General features: G+C 38.1%; 1 protein-coding gene across 1 annotated transcript in view; it reads left to right on the forward strand.

The window, feature by feature from the left end:
- The window catches only part of SNTB2 (syntrophin beta 2), a 103,355-nt gene that overhangs the window by 76,128 nt on the left and 9,163 nt on the right, over positions 1-18,064 (forward strand). Inside the window, exons 5-6 of the mRNA XM_045443312.1 lie at positions 10,974-11,170; positions 17,104-17,288. Of these exons, the coding sequence (XP_045299268.1) occupies positions 10,974-11,170; positions 17,104-17,288 (382 nt within the window). The remainder of the gene's footprint in view (positions 1-10,973; positions 11,171-17,103; positions 17,289-18,064) is intronic.

An 18,064-nucleotide genomic window follows, 5' to 3' on the forward strand; every position in this document is an offset into this window, starting at 1 on the left:
ATTCAAAGTCCTGAAAGGGAAAAATCTGCAGCCACGATACTCTATCCAGGAAGGCTATCATTCAGAATAGAAGGAGAGATAAACAGTTTCTCAGACAAACAAAAACTAAAGGAGGTCATGACCACTAAACCAGCCCTCAAGAAATGTTAAAGGGGATTCTTTGAGAGGAAAGGAAAGACTATGAGTATGAAAAGTAAGAAACACAAAAGCAGTAAAAATGGTATATCTGTAAAAATCAGTCAAGGCATTCACAAAATAAAAGGATGTAAAAAATATGTCACCATATACCTAACACGTTGCAGTGGGAGTCAAGAGTGTGGTCAAGCTTAAGTGACAATCAACTTAATATTGACTGCTATATACAGAAGATACTACATACAAATTGAATGGTAACCACAAATCAAAAACCAGTAATTGATATGTAAAGAATAAAGAGAAAGAAATCCAAGTATATCACCGAAGAAAGCCAGCAAACCATGAAAGAGAGCAAGAGAAGAAAAGATCAGGGAAAAACTATCAGAACAACCACAAAACAAGTGACAAAATGGCAGTAAATACATATCTATCAATTATTACTTTGTTTTTTTTAATATAGAATTTATTGTCAAATTGGGTTCCATATAACACCCAGTGCTTATCCCAACAGGTGCCCTTCTCAATGCCCATCACCCACTTTACTTTGAATGTAAAGGGACTAAATGCCTCATTCCAAAAACAGGATGACAGAATAAGTAAAAAAAACAAGACCCATCTATATGCTGCCTACAAGAGACTCATTTCAGACCTAAAGATATCTACAGATTAAAAGTGACAGGTTGGAGAAACACTTGTTGAGCAAATGGATGTCAAAATAAAGGCAGGGTAGCAATACTTATATTGGATGAAATAGACTTTAAAACAAAGATTGTAGCAAGAGACAAGTCTGTCAGTATATTAACAAAGTATATAACAAAGTATTTTATTATATGCTATATAATAATAAAGAGGACAATCCAACAAGAAGAAATAACGGTTGTAAATATTTATGCACCCAACATGGAAGCATGCAAACACATAAAATAGTTAATAACAAACATAAAGAACTAATCAACAGTAACACTATAATAGTAGGGAGCTTTAATACCCTACTTATATCAATGGACAGATCATCCAAACAGAAAATCAATAAGGAAAGAGTGACTTTGAATGATATACTGGACCAGATTGATGTAACATTTATATTTGGAACATTTCATCCTAAAACAACAGAATACACATTATTTTCAAGTACACATAGACCATTTTCCAGATTAGATCGCATATTAGGCCACAAAACAAGTCTCAACAAATTAAAAAAATCACAGTCATACCATGAATCTTTTCTGATCACACTGCTATGCAACTACAACCACAGGAAAATATCTGGAAAGAGCACAAGCAAATAGAGGTTAAATAACATGGTACTAAACAATGAATGGGTCAGCCAGGAAATTAAAGAAGAAATAAAAAATTACATGGTGACAAATGAAAATGAAAACACGATGGTCCAGAATCTCTGGGATGCAGCAAAAGTGGTTCTAAGAGGGAGGTTTATAGCAAGAAAAATCTCAAACAACCTAACCTTACAGTCAGAAGAACTAGAAAAAGAAGAACAAACAAAACCTTAAATCAGCAGAAGGAAGGAAATAATAAAGATTAGAGGAGAAATAAATGATATAGAAACCAAAAAACAACAGAACACATCGATGAAACTAGGAGCAATTTGTTAAAAAGATCAACAAAATTGATAAACCTCTAGCCAGACTTATAAAAAGAGAGAAAGGACCCAAACAAAATCACAAATGAAAGAGGAGAAATAACAACCAACACCACAGCAATACAAATAATTGTAAGAGAATATAAGAAAGACTATATGCTAAAAAAATTAGACAACCTAGAAGAAATGGATAAATTTCCAGGAACATATAACCTACCAAAACTGAAGCAAGAAGAAATGGAAAAATTGAACAGACCAATTACCAGCAAGGAGACTGAATCAGTAATCAAAAACTCCCAACAAACAAAAGTCCAAGACCAGATGCCTTCCTGGACGATTTCTAGCAGACATTTAAAAAAGAGTTAATAACTGTTATTCTCAAACTATTCCAAGAAATAGAAGAAAAAAAACTTCCAAATTTATTCTATGAGGCCATTATCACCCTGATATCAAAACCAGACAGGGGCGCCTGGGTGGCTCAGTCAGTTGGGCGTCCGACTTCAGCTCAAGTCATGATCTCACGGGTTATGAGTTCGAGCCCCGTGTCGGGTTCTGTGCTGACAGCTTAGAGCCTGGAGCCTGCTTTGGATTCTCTGTCTCCCTCTCTCTCTGCCCCTCCCCTGCTCATTCTCTGTCTCTCTCTGTCTCAAAAATAAATAAAACATTAAAAAAAATAAAAAAAATAAAGACACCACACACACACACACACACACACACACACACACACACACACACACACAAAGTAATGCAGGCCAATATCTCTGATGAACAAAGATGGAAAAATTCTCAACAACATACTAGCAATCCAACTTAAACAATACATTTTAAAAAATTACTCACCATGATCAAATGGGATTTATTCCTGGGTTGCTAGGGTGTTTCAACATTTGCAAGTTAATCAGTGTGATACATCATGTCAATAAGAGGAAGGATGAAAGCCATATCATCATTTTAGTAGATGCAGAAAAAGCACTGGACAAAGTATAACATCCATTCGTGATAAAAGCCCTCAACAGAGTAGTTTTAGAGGGAACATACCTCAACATAATAAGACTTTATGTGAAAAACACACAGCGAACATCGTACTCAATGGGGAAAAACTGAAAGCTTTCCCCTAAGGTCAGGAACAAGAGAAGGATGTTCATTCTCACCACTTTTATTTGACATAGTATTGGAAGTCCTAGCCATAGCAATAAGAACAAAAAGAAATAAAGGCATCCAAATTGGTAAGAAAGATGTAAAACTTTCACTGTTTGCAGATGATGTGCTACTCTATGCAGCCAACCCAAAAGACTTCACCAAAAAACTGCTAGAATTAATAAACGAATTTAGTAAAATCACAGTCCACAAAAATCAATGTGCAGAAATCTGTTGCATTTCTATATACTAATAATGAAGTAGCAGAAAGAGAAATTAAGAAAACAGTCCCATTTACACTTGCAACCAAAACAATAAGATACCTAGGAATAAACCTAACCAAAAAGGTCAAAGACCTGTACTCTAAAAACTGTAAAACACTGATGAAAGAGATTGAAGACGATACCAAGAAATGGAAAGATGTTCCATGCTTGTGGATTGGAAGAACAAATATTGTTAAAATGTCTATACTACTCAAATAATCTACACATTTAATGTAATCCCTATCAAAATATCAACAGCATCTTTTACAGAACTAGAAGAAAGAATACTAAAATATGTATGGAACTGCAAAAGACCCCAAATAGCCAAAGCAGTCTTGAAAAAGAAAAACAAAGCTGAAGGCATCACAGTTCTGGACTTCAAGTTATATTATAAAGCTGTAGTAATCAAAACAGTATGGTATTGGGATAAAAGTAGACCTATAGATCAATGGAACAGAAGAGAAAAATCAGAAATAAACCCACAATTATATGGCCAGTTAATCTTCAACAAGGTGGAAAGAATATCCAGTGGGAAAAAGAATGTCTTTTCAACAAATGGTGATGGAAAAACTGGAGAGCAACACACAAGAAGAATGAAACTGGACCACTTTCTTACACCATACACAAAAATAAATTCAAAATGGATTAAAGACCTAAATGTGAGGCATGAAACCACTTAGAGTAGAATTCAGTGATTGACCACTTATATACAACACCCAGTGCTCATCACAAGTGCCCTTTTTATTTTATGTCATTTTATTTTGTTTTATTTTATTTATTTTTTAGTGTTTATTTACTTTTGAGAGAAAGAGAGACACAGAGGCGTGAGTGGGGTAAGGGCAGAGAGAGGGAGACACAGAATCTGAAGCAGGCTCCAGGCTCTGAGCTGTCAGCACAGATCCCAATGTGGGGCTGGAACTCACAGACTGCTAGACCATGACCTGAGCTCAAGTCGGATGCTTAACCAACTGAGCCACCCAGGCACCCCAACAAGTGCCCTTTTTATTTTTATTTATTTAAAAAAATTTTAATGTTTTTATTTAGTTTTGAGAGAGAGAGCAGGCAGGGGAGGGGCAGAGAGAGAGGGAGACACAGAATCCGAAGCAGGCTCCAGGCTCCGAGCCATCAGCACAGAGCCTGATGCAGGGCTCAAACCCACGAACCGTGAGATCATGACCTGAGCCAAAGACCTAACCAACTGAGCCACCCAGGCACCCCAACAGTGCCTGTTTTAATACCCATCACCCATCTAGCCCATCTCCCACCCATCTCCTTCTATCAACACTCAGTTTATTCTCCATCCTTAAGAGTCTCTTGGGGTTTGTTTCCCTCTCTTCTCTTCCCCCCCGCTTTCCCATGTGTTCATCCGTTCTGTTTCTTAAATTCCATATATGAGTGGAATCATATGGTATTTGTCTTTCTCTGATTGACTTATTTCACTTAGCATGATACATTGTAGCTTATCCTCATGGTTTTAAGTTGCATTTCCCTAATAGCTAATGATGTTGAGCATCTTTTCATGTACTTATTGGGCATGTGTGTATTTTATTTGGAGTAATATCTATTCAAATCCTTGATCCTCTAACTGGGTTGCTTTTTTATTATTCATTTGTAAGAATTCTTTATATATTCTGTAGACAAATACCTTATTAAATACATGACTTGCAAATGTTTTTCCCATTCGGTGGGTTGTCTTTCACTTTCTTGATAGTGTCATTTGAAACACAAAAGCTTTTGGTGCACCTGGGTGACTCAGTTGGTTAAGCGTCTGACTTTGGCTCAGGTCATGATCTTGAGCTTTGTGAGTTCAGGCCGTGCATTGGGCTCTGTGCTGACAGCTCAGAGCCTGGAGCCTGCTTCAGATTCTGTGTCTCCCTCTCTCTGCCCTTACCCCACTCATGCCTCTGTGTCTCTCTCTCTTTCTCTCAAAAGTAAACAAACATTTAAAAAAATGTTGAAGCAGAAAAACTTTTAATTTTGATAAAGTCCAATTTCTCAATCTTCTCATATGTTGTGTCTCATTTTTGTGTCTTAATCTGAGAAGGCTTTCCCTAATCCAGGGTTACAAAAATTTACTCCTTTGTGTTCTTCTAAAAGCTTTATAACTCTTACACTTAATTCTTAGAGTCAATTTTTGTGTATAGTATGAAGTAGTGGTCAAATATCATTGTTTTGCTTGGGAATATCCAGTTATCATAGTACCATTTGTTGAAAAGACTATTCTTTTTCCATTGAACTCTCTTGGCAAAAATCAATTGATCATAACTGTAAGTGTTTTTTTTTTTTTTTCTGGACTATCAGTTATATACCTGTGGTAAGTTTTGAAATCAGAAGTATGAATCCTTCAATTTTGTTTTTTCAAAATTATTTTGGTGATTGTGAGTCCCTTGCATTTTAATTTGGATGTTAGTATCAGCTTGTTAATTTCTGCCAAAAAAAAAAGACATGAAATTTGGTAGAGATCACATTGAATCTGTTCATCAATTTAGGAAATATTGCCATCTTAAAAATATTATCTTCTAGTCTGTGATACAGTGTATCTTTTTATTTATTTAGGTTTTTAATTTCTTTTAACAATGCTTTGTAGTTTTCTGAGTGTAAGTTTTATATTTCATTTGCTAAATTTATTTCCTAAAAGGATTGTTTTCTTTTAAAAATTTTTAAGTTTATTTATTTATTTTTGAGAGAGAGACACAGAGTCTACAACCATACCACCCTGAACGCACCCGATCTCGTCTGATCTCAGAAGCTAAGCAGGGTTGGGCCTGATTAGTACTTGGATGGGAGAAAGAGAGAGAGAGACCGGGGTGGGGGGGTGTGGGGAGGGAGGGGGGCAAAGAGAAAGACAGAGACAGAGAGAGAGAGAGAGAGAGAGAGAGAGAGAGAGAGAGAGAGAGAATCCCAAGCAGGCTCCACACAGTGGCACAGAGCCCAATGTGGGGCTCGAACTCTAACCATGAGATTGTGACCTGAGCCAAAACCAAGAGTCAGACACTTAATCAACTGAGTCACCCAGGCGCCTCGGATTGTTTTCTTAATTTCCTTTTTAGATTGTTTGGTGGTAGTGTATATAATCAAGACATTAATTTTTATATCTTGATCTGCATTCTTGTTCAACTTATTAGCTTAATAGGTTTTTAGTGGATTCCTTGGGACTTTCTATGTACAAGATCATATCATCTTCAAATAAGAGGTAGTTCGGGGCGCCTGGGTGGCGCAGTCGGTTAAGCGTCCGACTTCAGCCAGGTCACGATCTCACGGTCCGTGAGTTCGAGCCCCGCGTCGGGCTCTGGGCTGATGGCTCAGAGCCTGGAGCCTGCTTCCGATTCTGTGTCTCCCTCTCTCTCTGCCCCTCCCCCGTTCATGCTCTGTCTCTCTCTGTCCCAAAAATAAATATAAACGTTGAAAAAAAAATTAAAAAAAAAAAACAAAAACAAAAACAAAAACAAAAACAAATAAGAGGTAGTTGTACTGCTTTCTATTCTGGGTGCCTATTATTTCATTTTCTTGCCTCGTTGCTCTGGCTAAAATCTCCAGTAAATGTTGAATAGAAGTGGCAAAAACAGACATCTTTGTTTCCCAATCTTAATGGGAAAGCATTTAGTCTTTTACCGTTAACTGTGATGTTAGCTATGGGTTTTTCATAGATGCCCTTTATCAGGTTGAAGAAATTCTCTTCCATGTTTTTAGGGTATTTTCTTCATGAAAGGGTTTGGGGTTTGTCAAATGCTTTTTCCATGTCTAATAACAATGATCATGTGGGTTTGTCCTTTATCTGTTTATATGGTATATTACCGTATTGATTTTCAGGTGTTAAACCAACCTTTCACTTACAGGATAGATCTTGTTTGGTTATGCTAGATTGAATTTGCTAGTATTTTAATGAGGATATTTGCGTGGTATTGGAGTACTACTGGCTTCATAGAATGAGTTGGGAAGTGTTCCTTTGTCTTTTTTTTTTTTTTTTTTTTGAAGAGTTCATAAAGATTGGCATTAATTCTTTTTTTTTTTTTTTTTTTTTTAATATTTGGTAGAATTCACCAGCAATGCCATCTGGGCTTGAGATTTTTTCTTTGTGGGAAGTTTTTCACTGTTAGTTGAAGGGATTTTTAAAATATATTTTGTTAACAGTACTTTCTTAGACAATATTCTGCTCTTTCCCTTGTATCTAAAAATAGTTTTTAGTTCATGAATGTTACATGTCTTTGTCCTTGAAACTCTGTTCTTAAGAAATCTCATGGGGGGTGCCTGGGTGGCTCAATCGGTTGAGTGTCCGACTTCAGCTCTGGTCATGATCTCACTGTTCATGGGTTCAAGCCCCACATCAGGCTCTGTACTGACAGCTCAGAGCCTGGAGCCTGCTTTGGATTCTTTGTCTCCCTCTGTCTCTGCCCCTCCCCACTTGCAGTCTGTCTCTCTTTCAAAAATAAACATTAAAAAAAAAAAAAGTATGGGACAGAGTATATACAATGTATGATAGAAACTCTAGGGTTTTTTGCTAATTGTTTCTCAGTATTTTCTCTTCTGTACTTTGTTTCATTGCTGTCTCATACTTGATTTGAACCTTCTCCCCAAAACATTAGTTCAGGCTCTCATTTTGTTACATCTAAAAGTATTTCAAGAGCATCACTACCTAGCCCCCCACAAATGAGTTTGAACTCACTTTTTAAAGCAAAAAGATGGGGGCAGCTAGGTGGCTCAGTTGGTTAAGCATCCAGCTTCAACTCGGGTCATGATCACATGGTTGGTGAGTTCAAGCCCCACATTACTATCAGCACAGAGCTTACTTTGGATCCTCTGTCTCCCTTTCTCTCTCCCCTCCCACCCCCCCGCCCCCACTGCTCATGCTCACACTCTCTCTCAAAAAGAAATAAACATTTAAAAACAAACAAAAAGGTGTGTCTGGGTGACTCAGTCAGTTAAGCATCCAACTTTGGCTTGGGTCACGATCTCATGGTTCATAGGTTCGAGCCCCACGTCGGGCTCTGTGCTGACAGCTCAGAGCCTGGAGCCTGCTTTGGATTCTATGTCTCCCTCTCTGTCTCTGTCCCTCCCCTGCTGTGCTCTCTCTCTCTCTTTCAAAAGTAAATAAGTAAACATTTAAAAAAATAATAAAAATAAAAACAAGCAAAAAATTAAGTAAAAAGATGGCACATCATTTTTTGTTTTTTTAATATAATGGAACAGTATCACATTTCAAGTGAATGGAAGTCAAGAGTTATAGTCAAGTAGCTTCAAAATTTAGAAAATCAGTTTTCACTGGCTATTTACTTTAGGAACAGAAATTAATTATGTCTCATTCTTATCATAATGTGCACAGCCTAAAAAATATACGCTCTCTGAACAGACTGAAGTTCAAAGTCCCCAGGCACAACATTTATCAGAAATAATGGTCCCTGCTCCAGTCAACCAGGAGTTAGATGAAGAAATGTTCACGTAAGCATTTCATTGAAACCCTTGAGATGCGCAGTAGTTGATATGACTTACTGGCTTCAACTCACCATTCTACTTTGTTTCTGAGTTGTACCCCTTTAGATACCTAATGTTAGTAGAGTCAGGCAGTATTTGTCTTTTTGTGACTAGCTTATTTCACTTAGTATAGTATCTAAAAGGTTCTTGTGTTATAGTATATGACAGGATTTCCTTCTTCTTAAGGCTGAATAATAATCTATTGTATGTAAATGCCACATTTTTCTTCAGTCATTCATCTGTTAGTAGACATTTAAGTTGCTTCCACCTCTTGGCTATTGTGGATAATGTTGCAATGAACATAGATGTAAAATATCTCAGGTCTGATTTCACTTCTTTTGGATATATACTAAGAAGTGAGTCTTTTGCCCATTTTTCACCTGGGTTTTTTGTTTTCTTATTGTTGAATTTTAAGAGTTCGTTGTTTATTGTGGATATTAGTCCTTTATCAGGTATTTGTTTTCCATATATTTTTTCCTACTCTGGCTTGTCTTTTCATTCTTTTAGCAGTGTCTTTCAAAGAGCAGCAGTTTTTAATTTATGAAGTCAAACTTAACACCTTTTTTCTTTTGTGGATCATGTTTTTGGTGTTGTATCTTTTAAAGTTTTTTTTTTTTTTTTTTTAATGTTTATTCATTTTGAGAGAGAGAGAGAGGCAGAGAGAGAGGGAGACACAGAATCCGAAGCAGGCTCCAGGGTCCAAGCTGTCAGCACAGAGCCCAACGCAGGGCTCGAAATCATGAATCGTGAGATCATGACCTGAGCTGAAGTCAGACGCTCAACCAACTGAGCCACCCAGGCGCCCTTGGTGTTGTATCTTTTTAGGTCACCTAGATTTTCTCTCTTAATGTCTTCTGGAAATTTTATACTTTTACATTTCACATTTAGATCTAACATCCATTTTTAATTAATATTTGTGAAAAGTGTAGGGTCTTCCAAACAGAAAGCACCAAGCCTACATGGGTTCATTGATAAATTCTACCAAACATTTAAGAAAGAAATTCCGGGGCACATGGGTGGCTCAGTCGGTTGAGTGTCCTGACTTCAGCTCAGGTCATGATCTTGCAGTTTGTGAGTTCGAGCCCCACATCGGGCTCACTGCTGTCAGATCCTCTGTCCCCCCCACCTGCCCCTCCCCCACTTATGTGCCTTCCCAAAATAAATAAATATAAAAAAAAATTCCCTACAATCCCTTTCCGAGTATAGAAGCAGAGGGAATACTTCCTAACTCATTCTGTGAGGCTCACATTACCCTAATATCAACACCAGACAAAGACATTATAAGAAAACTGTAGACCAGTATCTCTCCTGAACATAAATGCAAAAGTCCTCAACAAAATATTAGCAAAATGAATTAAAAAAAGTATAAAAAAAATTATACACCATGACCAAATGGGATTTATCCCACATATGCAAGACTGATTCATTATTCGAAAATCAATTAAAGTAATCCATCATATCAACAAGGTAAATAAGAAAAATCATATGACTCTATCAAGAGATGCAGAAAAGGCATTTGACAAAATCCAACACCCACTCATAGTAAAAAAAGTAAACTAGGAATAGAGAGAAACATTCTCAACTTGATAAAGACTACAAAAAATCTATTGCTAACATCATACTTAATGGGAAGAAACAGGAAGTTTTCCCACTAAGGTCAGGAACATGGCAAGGATGTCCTGTCCCCTCTTGCCACTCCTTTTCAACATCATACCAGCAATGCTTAGTTGCTAATGCAACCAAGAAAAGAAGGTAAAAGGTATACAGATAAGTGATTGCCAGGAGGAGAGGTGGATGAATAGGCATAGCACAGAGGATTTTTAGAGCATTGAAAATACTCTGCATATTATAATGATGGATATATGTCATTACACATTTGTCCAAACCTATAGAATGTACAACACCAAGAGTCACCCCTAAAGTAAACTGTGGACTTTGGATGATTATGATGTGTTAGTGTAGGTTCATTCTTGGTTTAAAAAAAAAAATTACCATCAAGTGAGTGATGGTAATAGGGGAGGCTGTGCATGTGTGGGGGCTTAACACTTCCTAACCAAAACTGAATCTTTTTTTTTTTTTTTTTTTTTTTTTTGGTATGTATAGCCTTTTGAGAGCATAAAAAAGCCAGTGGAAAATTGGGCATTAGCCCATCCAGCCCAGTGTTCTGCCTGTGACAATTGGGGTCATTTTATGGGAAAACAGAATAGTATATACTTCAAAGACTATATAATATTGTTTTGAAATGTACTTTTCCAATAACTGCTGAGGGCTTTTGTAATTTTTTGCTTATTTTTCAGTATAAATTGCTGACACGTTCCTGTAACGATACATTAATTACTTTTTGATCTTTGCCCTTTTTGTGATCCTAGGTTGGTTCATTCTGGCTCTGGATGTCGATCACCCTCACTTGGATCTGACCTTACATTTGCTACTCGGACGGGCTCTCGGCAGGGCATTGAGATGCATCTCTTCAGAGTGGAGACACATCGGGATCTGTCAACCTGGACCAGGATACTTGTTCAGGGTTGTCATGCTGCTGCTGAACTAATTAAGGAAGTCTCTCTAGGTATAGATCCTGATGTATCACTTCTAGCAGTAGTTAAATGGAACTGTTATACTTTATTTTAAAGTAAAAACTATTAACATATGTGCCAGACTTAAAAATATTCCAAAATATGGCAGCTTAAAATTATCATGATAGAAAGAAACCTGGTTTTTCTGTTTCAGTAGTAGCCTTGTACGTGGCTCATTCATAACACCCTATGTACAACATGGCAGTTTTGCTGTTCCTCATATTAATCTGTATGTGATAGTATAAAGATTCATTAATGAAGGACTAGATGCACTAACCCTCTATTTCAGAAGATTGGTGTCTAAGATATGGATAGACATCCTTAAAATATAAGCATCTGGCAAGGCTTATGGCTGTAGAAAAATGAGGAATTTTGAGTAGGAATTTGTCTTCAAAAGTTTGAAAGTGTGTGCTCAGTACTTACTGAAATAAGCATCTAAAGGAAAGAAGCCTGGTGGTGTCTTTTCATTGTTGAAACGCCCTCTTGTGGCTAGTCTATATGGTTTCTTTTTTTTAATGTTGTTTTTGACAGAAAGAGAGAGAGAGAGAGAAAACGAGGGAGGGGCAGAGAGAGAGGGAGACAGAGGATCCAAAGCAGGTTCTGCACTGATTAGCAGAGACCCTGATGTGGGGCTCAAACTTAACAAACTGTGAGATCACGACCTAAGCCAAAGTTGGATGCTTGACTGACTGAGCCACCTAGGCACCCTTATGGTTTCATTTGTATATATTTGTGTGTATGTACATATATACATCTGTATAGATATTTCCAGATTACTTTCCATTTTAGCAAGAACAAAGAATAGTCAAAATGTTTGAGTTTCTAATAGGGTTTGAATTACTTTGATTATCTTGACTGCAAAGTCAGTTTATTTGATTTGCCCCTCTTCTCTATGCATTTTATTTTATAAACATAGCTTTATAGGATTTTTTAGAAAGAGAAAATGTGTGAAGAGCAGAATGTCTTGTGATACTTATCTTTCTTTCCATTGCTTTTGGAAAGTGAGGGATCTCCATGGCTTTAGAATTTGCATAGGCAGCATTTCTGTGGGTCATCTTCTAAAACTGGCACAGCGACAGTTTTTTAAGTGTTGTCAAAATGACCTAATTCTTCAACTCTTTAGGACCTGCTCGGTACTTTCCTCACAACCACAATGATGATTCAAGTAATGACTAGTAAGACCCCACATTGGATTTTGACCAAGGCTACCATATCCACATTGTCTTTCTCACTTGTCTGTCTCCTGCCCATTTTCTGTTTGGAGATGTTAGTCACCACATTAAGGGCTGCAGGACTCTGGTTTTTGTCTTGGCCACAGAATGTGCTTTCTGGGTTGTGTCCTCAGTGTGAAGGTCTGCAATGCCCCGTGTTCCTTTGGGGAGCCCAAGAACACTCTTTAGGCCCTTGACTGGCATCTGGGATCACCGTATCCTCTTCAAGGATCCAGAGAGATATGTTTCCCAAAACAAAGAATGCAACTTGGATTTTTAACATTTTTTTTAGCTTCATGTTGTTTTGTGTCTGACAGCTAAACTTGTGGCAGGAAATAAAAATCTGTCCAGTCCCTGGCTCACAGTTGTTTAAATGCAGATGGCTTGGGGAGAGAGAATAAGGGCTGGTTGGGTCCTTATACTTTAAAATAGACAAAAGAAACATTTTTTGGTAATCTTGAACTTTTTTATTCTCATTCACAGCTGTATTTTAATCTTACCTTGGTAATACTTTCATTTCCACAGTTCAGGTCAACAAACGTACTTGTTCATTACTGTATTTAGAGCTCTGTCAGATATATTAAACTGGCTGAAGGTGAACTGCTTTGATGAGAGCCCGAATTCCTTTCAGATGTGTTTTTGTATGTGCGTGCATGCACACACCTGATCTGTTATGTCTTAATATGTGTATGCTTACTGTGCACATCCACCTTCACGTATACACACACATACATACGTAAGCCAGCATGTCCTTCAGATGCACGTTACCCCTTTATGTTAAATTGTTGGGAGATTCAGAAAGGTTTATTTAAAATTATAATTATGGCACATTGTACTACATATTCAGATATCTGTGGCCTAAAGAAAGGAAGTTGACAAGAAGAAATCATTTAAGTTCTGTTTCTTTGTCTCATGTGTTTCATTGTGTTTTACTTATTTATTTATTATATAGTTTACTCATTTAGGAAAATGTTAGGGACTACCTATGAGATTTTACTAGTGAATGCAATACATGAACTTCATAATGTTCATTTAGCTTTAAACCTTTATTAGATTACAGTAGAATTGACCAGTAATCCTTCTGATACACAAAGACTTTCTCCTTCTAGCAAATGTGAACTTCAGGATCACTAGGCAGAGCACACAGTTATTTCCCTCGGGGGCATTAAGCTTTATCATTTTCCATCCTGTGAATTCCACAGGAATTCAAAATATGAAAATACATATATGTGTATAATTGTTTGAGCTTTAAGAAGTATGCTTTTAAAGGCTAATTTCATCATACCAATTACCTAAGCTTATTAAAATTTTTAAATCAAACAAGAACTACTAAGAAGTAGTAGACATGGGAAGAGTTGCATTAGTAAATATGTAGAAAATCTGCAAGAGGAGAAGAAAAATGAGCATAAAAAAATGTTTTATTTATTTTTAAATAAATAGAGAGCAGATAGAACAGACAGAGGGGGACAGAGGATCCAAAGCAGGCTCCATGCTGACAGCAGAGATCTCACAAACCATGAGATCATGACCTGACCCGAAGTCGAACGCTCAACCGACTGAGCCACCCAGGCGCCCCAGAAAAATGAGCATTTTAAAGTATTTATATTGTTAGGACATATGACCAAAGAGTTTGCTTTATCCATGTTCTCAGTTTTGTAAAATCGTCTTGAATCCCTTTTTATTCATCTACTGGGTAAATACTGATTGAGTATATACTCTGCTTTTACTGGTTATACTAAAATGGATACGGTAGGCATAGCCCGTGCCTTTGAATAATGAGAAGCAGAAAGAATAATGAGTACATATCAGAGTTGTTAGAAGTCATGAGTGGAATGCATGTTTCCTGTAACCCTAACACACACCCTTCTAAGGCAAGTTTTATCACCTCCATTTTTAAGATGAAGGAACTGGAGGGGTGCCTGGGTGGCTCAGTTGGTTAAGCGGTTAAGCCTTTGACTCTTGATTTCAGCTCAGGTCATGGTCTCACAGGTCGTGGGTTCCAGCTCCGCATTAGGCTCTGTGCCGACCGTGTGGAGCCTGCTTGGGATTCTCTCTCTGCCTCCCTGTCTCTCTTTTTGACCCTTCCCTACTTGTGCACATGCTCTCTCTCAAAATAAACTTAAAAAAGATGAAGAACTGGGGTTAATGTAGGTAGGGCTTGAATTGGGTCTCTTCTGACTCCAAAACCAGTGCCTTAAGCCCCTGAATTTCCCCCTCTCAATGACTCATTCTTATGCCCAGATTAAACTCCTGGGGGACATATACAGTATCAGTTTCTCTTAATTCACTAAATCAACAAATATTTACTGTTTTATTAATTACAAAGTGCTATGTTTTGTAATGAGAGAAATAAAAATAAGTAAGACCTACTTCATGTCTTTGACCAAAAAGCTATAAGAAAGGAACAAGGGGCACCTGGTTGGCTCAGTCCATGAAGCATGCAACTCTTGATCTTGGGGTTGTGAATTCGAGCCCCACACTGGGTGTAGAGATTAATTAAAAAGAAAATCTTTTAAAAAGAGAGAGAGAAAGAGGAAGGTAAGGAGTCAAGTGATGGCATTTCTTCCAATAATGAGAGAAACCTGAAGTTTTAAAAAGGTTAATGGGAGAGATCTAGTTTAAAGGGAAATGTTGAAAATGCAGAGGAAGAAGGAATAATCAACCTTGGACAGTTTCTGAGAAGGTGGGAATGGATGGGATCCAAAGCACATGGAAGGATTGGCCTTGTCCCTGGAAGAGGGACAAACGGACAGAGAGAGGAGAGGATGGGTGGGTGTGTACATCCACATCCTAGCTGTTGAGGAAGATACTGTCTTATACACCTGACATCCCTGGCTTTTACTCCATACCTAACTCCAAGTGCAATAATAGGCTACTTTTATGTCTCACTTTTTAAAGTTATATCATACTTGTATAATGGGAAAAAACAGTAATTTTTTTTTTTTTTTCCTAAGGAGCCATGAGTTAACCTCATCACCACAACCATCGCTTTAAAGAATTTTACAATATAATATTCACCGAGAAGCTAGAAGAAACATTAGAATTTTAGTTTGAGGATTTTCTGTGAAGTCTAGGACTGAGAATAATGGAGTATTACTGGCCCTCTCGTCCCAATCCCAATGTCTTATATTTACTTATTTTTTTTTTTTTTTAATTTTTTTTTTCAACGTTTATTTATTTTTGGGACAGAGAGAGACAGAGCATGAACGGGGGAGGGGCAGAGAGAGAGGGAGACACAGAATCAGAAACAGGCTCCAGGCTCTGAGCCATCAGCCCAGAGCCTGACGCGGGGCTCGAACTCACGGACCGCGAGATCATGACCTGGCTGAAGTCGGACGCTTAACCGACTGCGCCACCCAGGCACCCCTTATATTTACTTATTTAAATAAGGTTAGCCTAATCATCAGGAATTGTGCCCAAAAAACAGTATTAATGCTCTGTGCACAGTGGAATAGCCTGGAGAGTTGTGCTTTTTTTTAAGTTTATTTATTTTGAGAGAGAGAACATGTGCAAGTGGGAAAAGGGCAGAGAGAGAGGGTGAGACAGAATCTCAAGCAGGTTCCATGCTGTCAGCGCAGAGCCCAAAGCAGGGCCTGATCTCAAGAACCCAAGAGATCATGACCCGAGCCAAAATCAAGAATCAGATGCTTAACCCATTGAGCCTCCCAGGTGCCCCCAGGAGAGTTTTTTTAACAATACTGATGCCCAAGTTCTACCTCCAGAGATTATTTTTCTTAGTTGATTTATTTTGAGAGAGAGAGCAGGGGAGGGGCAGAGAGAGAGGGACACAGAGAATCCCAAGCAAGCTCTGTACTGTCAGTGCAGAGTCTGACTCGGTACTTGAACTGACAAACTGCTATGTGAATTCCCAGGTCTCAGAGGGCCTCACGCTTGTAGCACCAACAACACTGCACTAATAACAAAACTGTGCTCAGGTGTTAATGGAACAGAAACTTTACCAGTGTTGAGAGAAGACATTTATTTGCCAATCTTGATGACCAAAATTTTTTTTGTCCTGTCAATTCAGATCAACCCTTTGAATTTTATCTTTGATAGGTCCGACTGTATGACTTTTGCCAACTATAGCCTTTGCCTTTGATAATAAACACTATCTTTGTCCTCTTCCTAGATACCAGCCAAACCATGTTACTGCCCCTGAAAGGCATTTCTGCCTTTTCTCCTTTGGTGGTTCCTTCTTGCTCACTTGAAACCTTCCCATACTTCACTGCCTACACAGTTTGACCTATTCTTTAGGGCCTATCTGAAGTGCCATCTCCAGGAAACATTTCCTTGACTTTGGCCTTATTCATTCTATTGTTAGTCGTGTTCTATCTATTCTACCTCATGTGGTTAGGGATTTCATGTTTATGCCTTTCATTTATGAAGTCCTGGAGAGCAGGGACCATGCCTGTTACTTCTCCGGTACCTCACACAGCCTACTTCCAGCACAGGTGTTTAATTGATACTCTCACTGAATTAAACTGAATCACATCAGATGTCGTGGAGAGTTATGGCCATCTCTTTCTCATCTCCATCAACATGTGGATGCAAGCAACCAGAAAAAGATTTACTTGACGGAGTTCCAAGTAGGTTAGGTGTTGCACATTCTCAAAAGAAGATTCTTTTTCCTTTTTTTTGCAGTCAGAAGAATTCTTTTCCACTCGATAACTGAAGCAGTAACTTTATTAATGATGGCTTTTGCTTGTCTTCAACAGGCTGCACATTAAATGGCCAAGAGGTAAGACTCACTGTCCACTATGAAAATGGGTTCACTGTCTCCAAGGAAAATGGAGGTTCCAGCAGCATACTGTACCGCTACCCCTTTGAAAGGCTGAAAATGTCTGCTGATGATGGCATCAGAAATCTGTATTTGGATTTTGGTGGTCCTGAGGGAGAACTGGTAAGAGTGTCACAGAAAACCATGTCTACTCTAATAGATATTCTTTTGTTTTCTCATTGCTTCTTACCTTTTGTATAGAAAATTATGGACTGATAGTCCATTTGCAATCAGAAAATTGTTCTTCAAGATGTATTGGGTTTGGGTTTGGGGGGTTGTGTGTGTGTGTTTTCTGTTCCCCACATTAGGAAATCATTCCCTTTTAAAAAAAAATTTTTTTTAACATTTATTTATTTTTGAGAGAGAGAGAGAGACAGTGTGAGCAGAGGAGGGGCAGAGAGAGAGGGAGACACAGAATCCAAAACAGGTTCCAGGCTCTGAGCTGTCAGCACAGAGCCCGATGCGGGGCTCGAACCCACGAACCATGAGATGATGACCTGAGACGAAGTTGGATGCTTAACCGACTGAGCCACCCAGGTGCCCCAAAATCATTCCCTTTTTAAAAAGTTTTGTTTGGGGGCAGCTGGGTGGCTCAGTTACTTTAGCATCTGACTCTTGATTTTGGTTCAGGTCATGATGTCACGGTTTGTGGGTTTGAGCCCTGTGCTGGGCTCACTGTTACCAGTATGGAGCCTGCTTGAGATTGTCTCTCTCCCTCTCTCTCTGCCCCTCACTCATATTCTCTCTCTCTCTCTCTCTCAAAATAATAAACTTAAAAGAAAAAAGTTTTGTTTGAATGGTATAAAAAAAAATACAGCCCTTTTAAGAAACAGGCTTTTATCGAATATGAGATATAAAGTGCAAAAGCTGGTAAACTATAATAAATAAATTCTATCCAT

Source organism: Leopardus geoffroyi, chromosome E2 (assembly GCF_018350155.1).
Source record: "Leopardus geoffroyi isolate Oge1 chromosome E2, O.geoffroyi_Oge1_pat1.0, whole genome shotgun sequence".
Taxonomy (NCBI): domain Eukaryota; kingdom Metazoa; phylum Chordata; class Mammalia; order Carnivora; family Felidae; genus Leopardus; species Leopardus geoffroyi.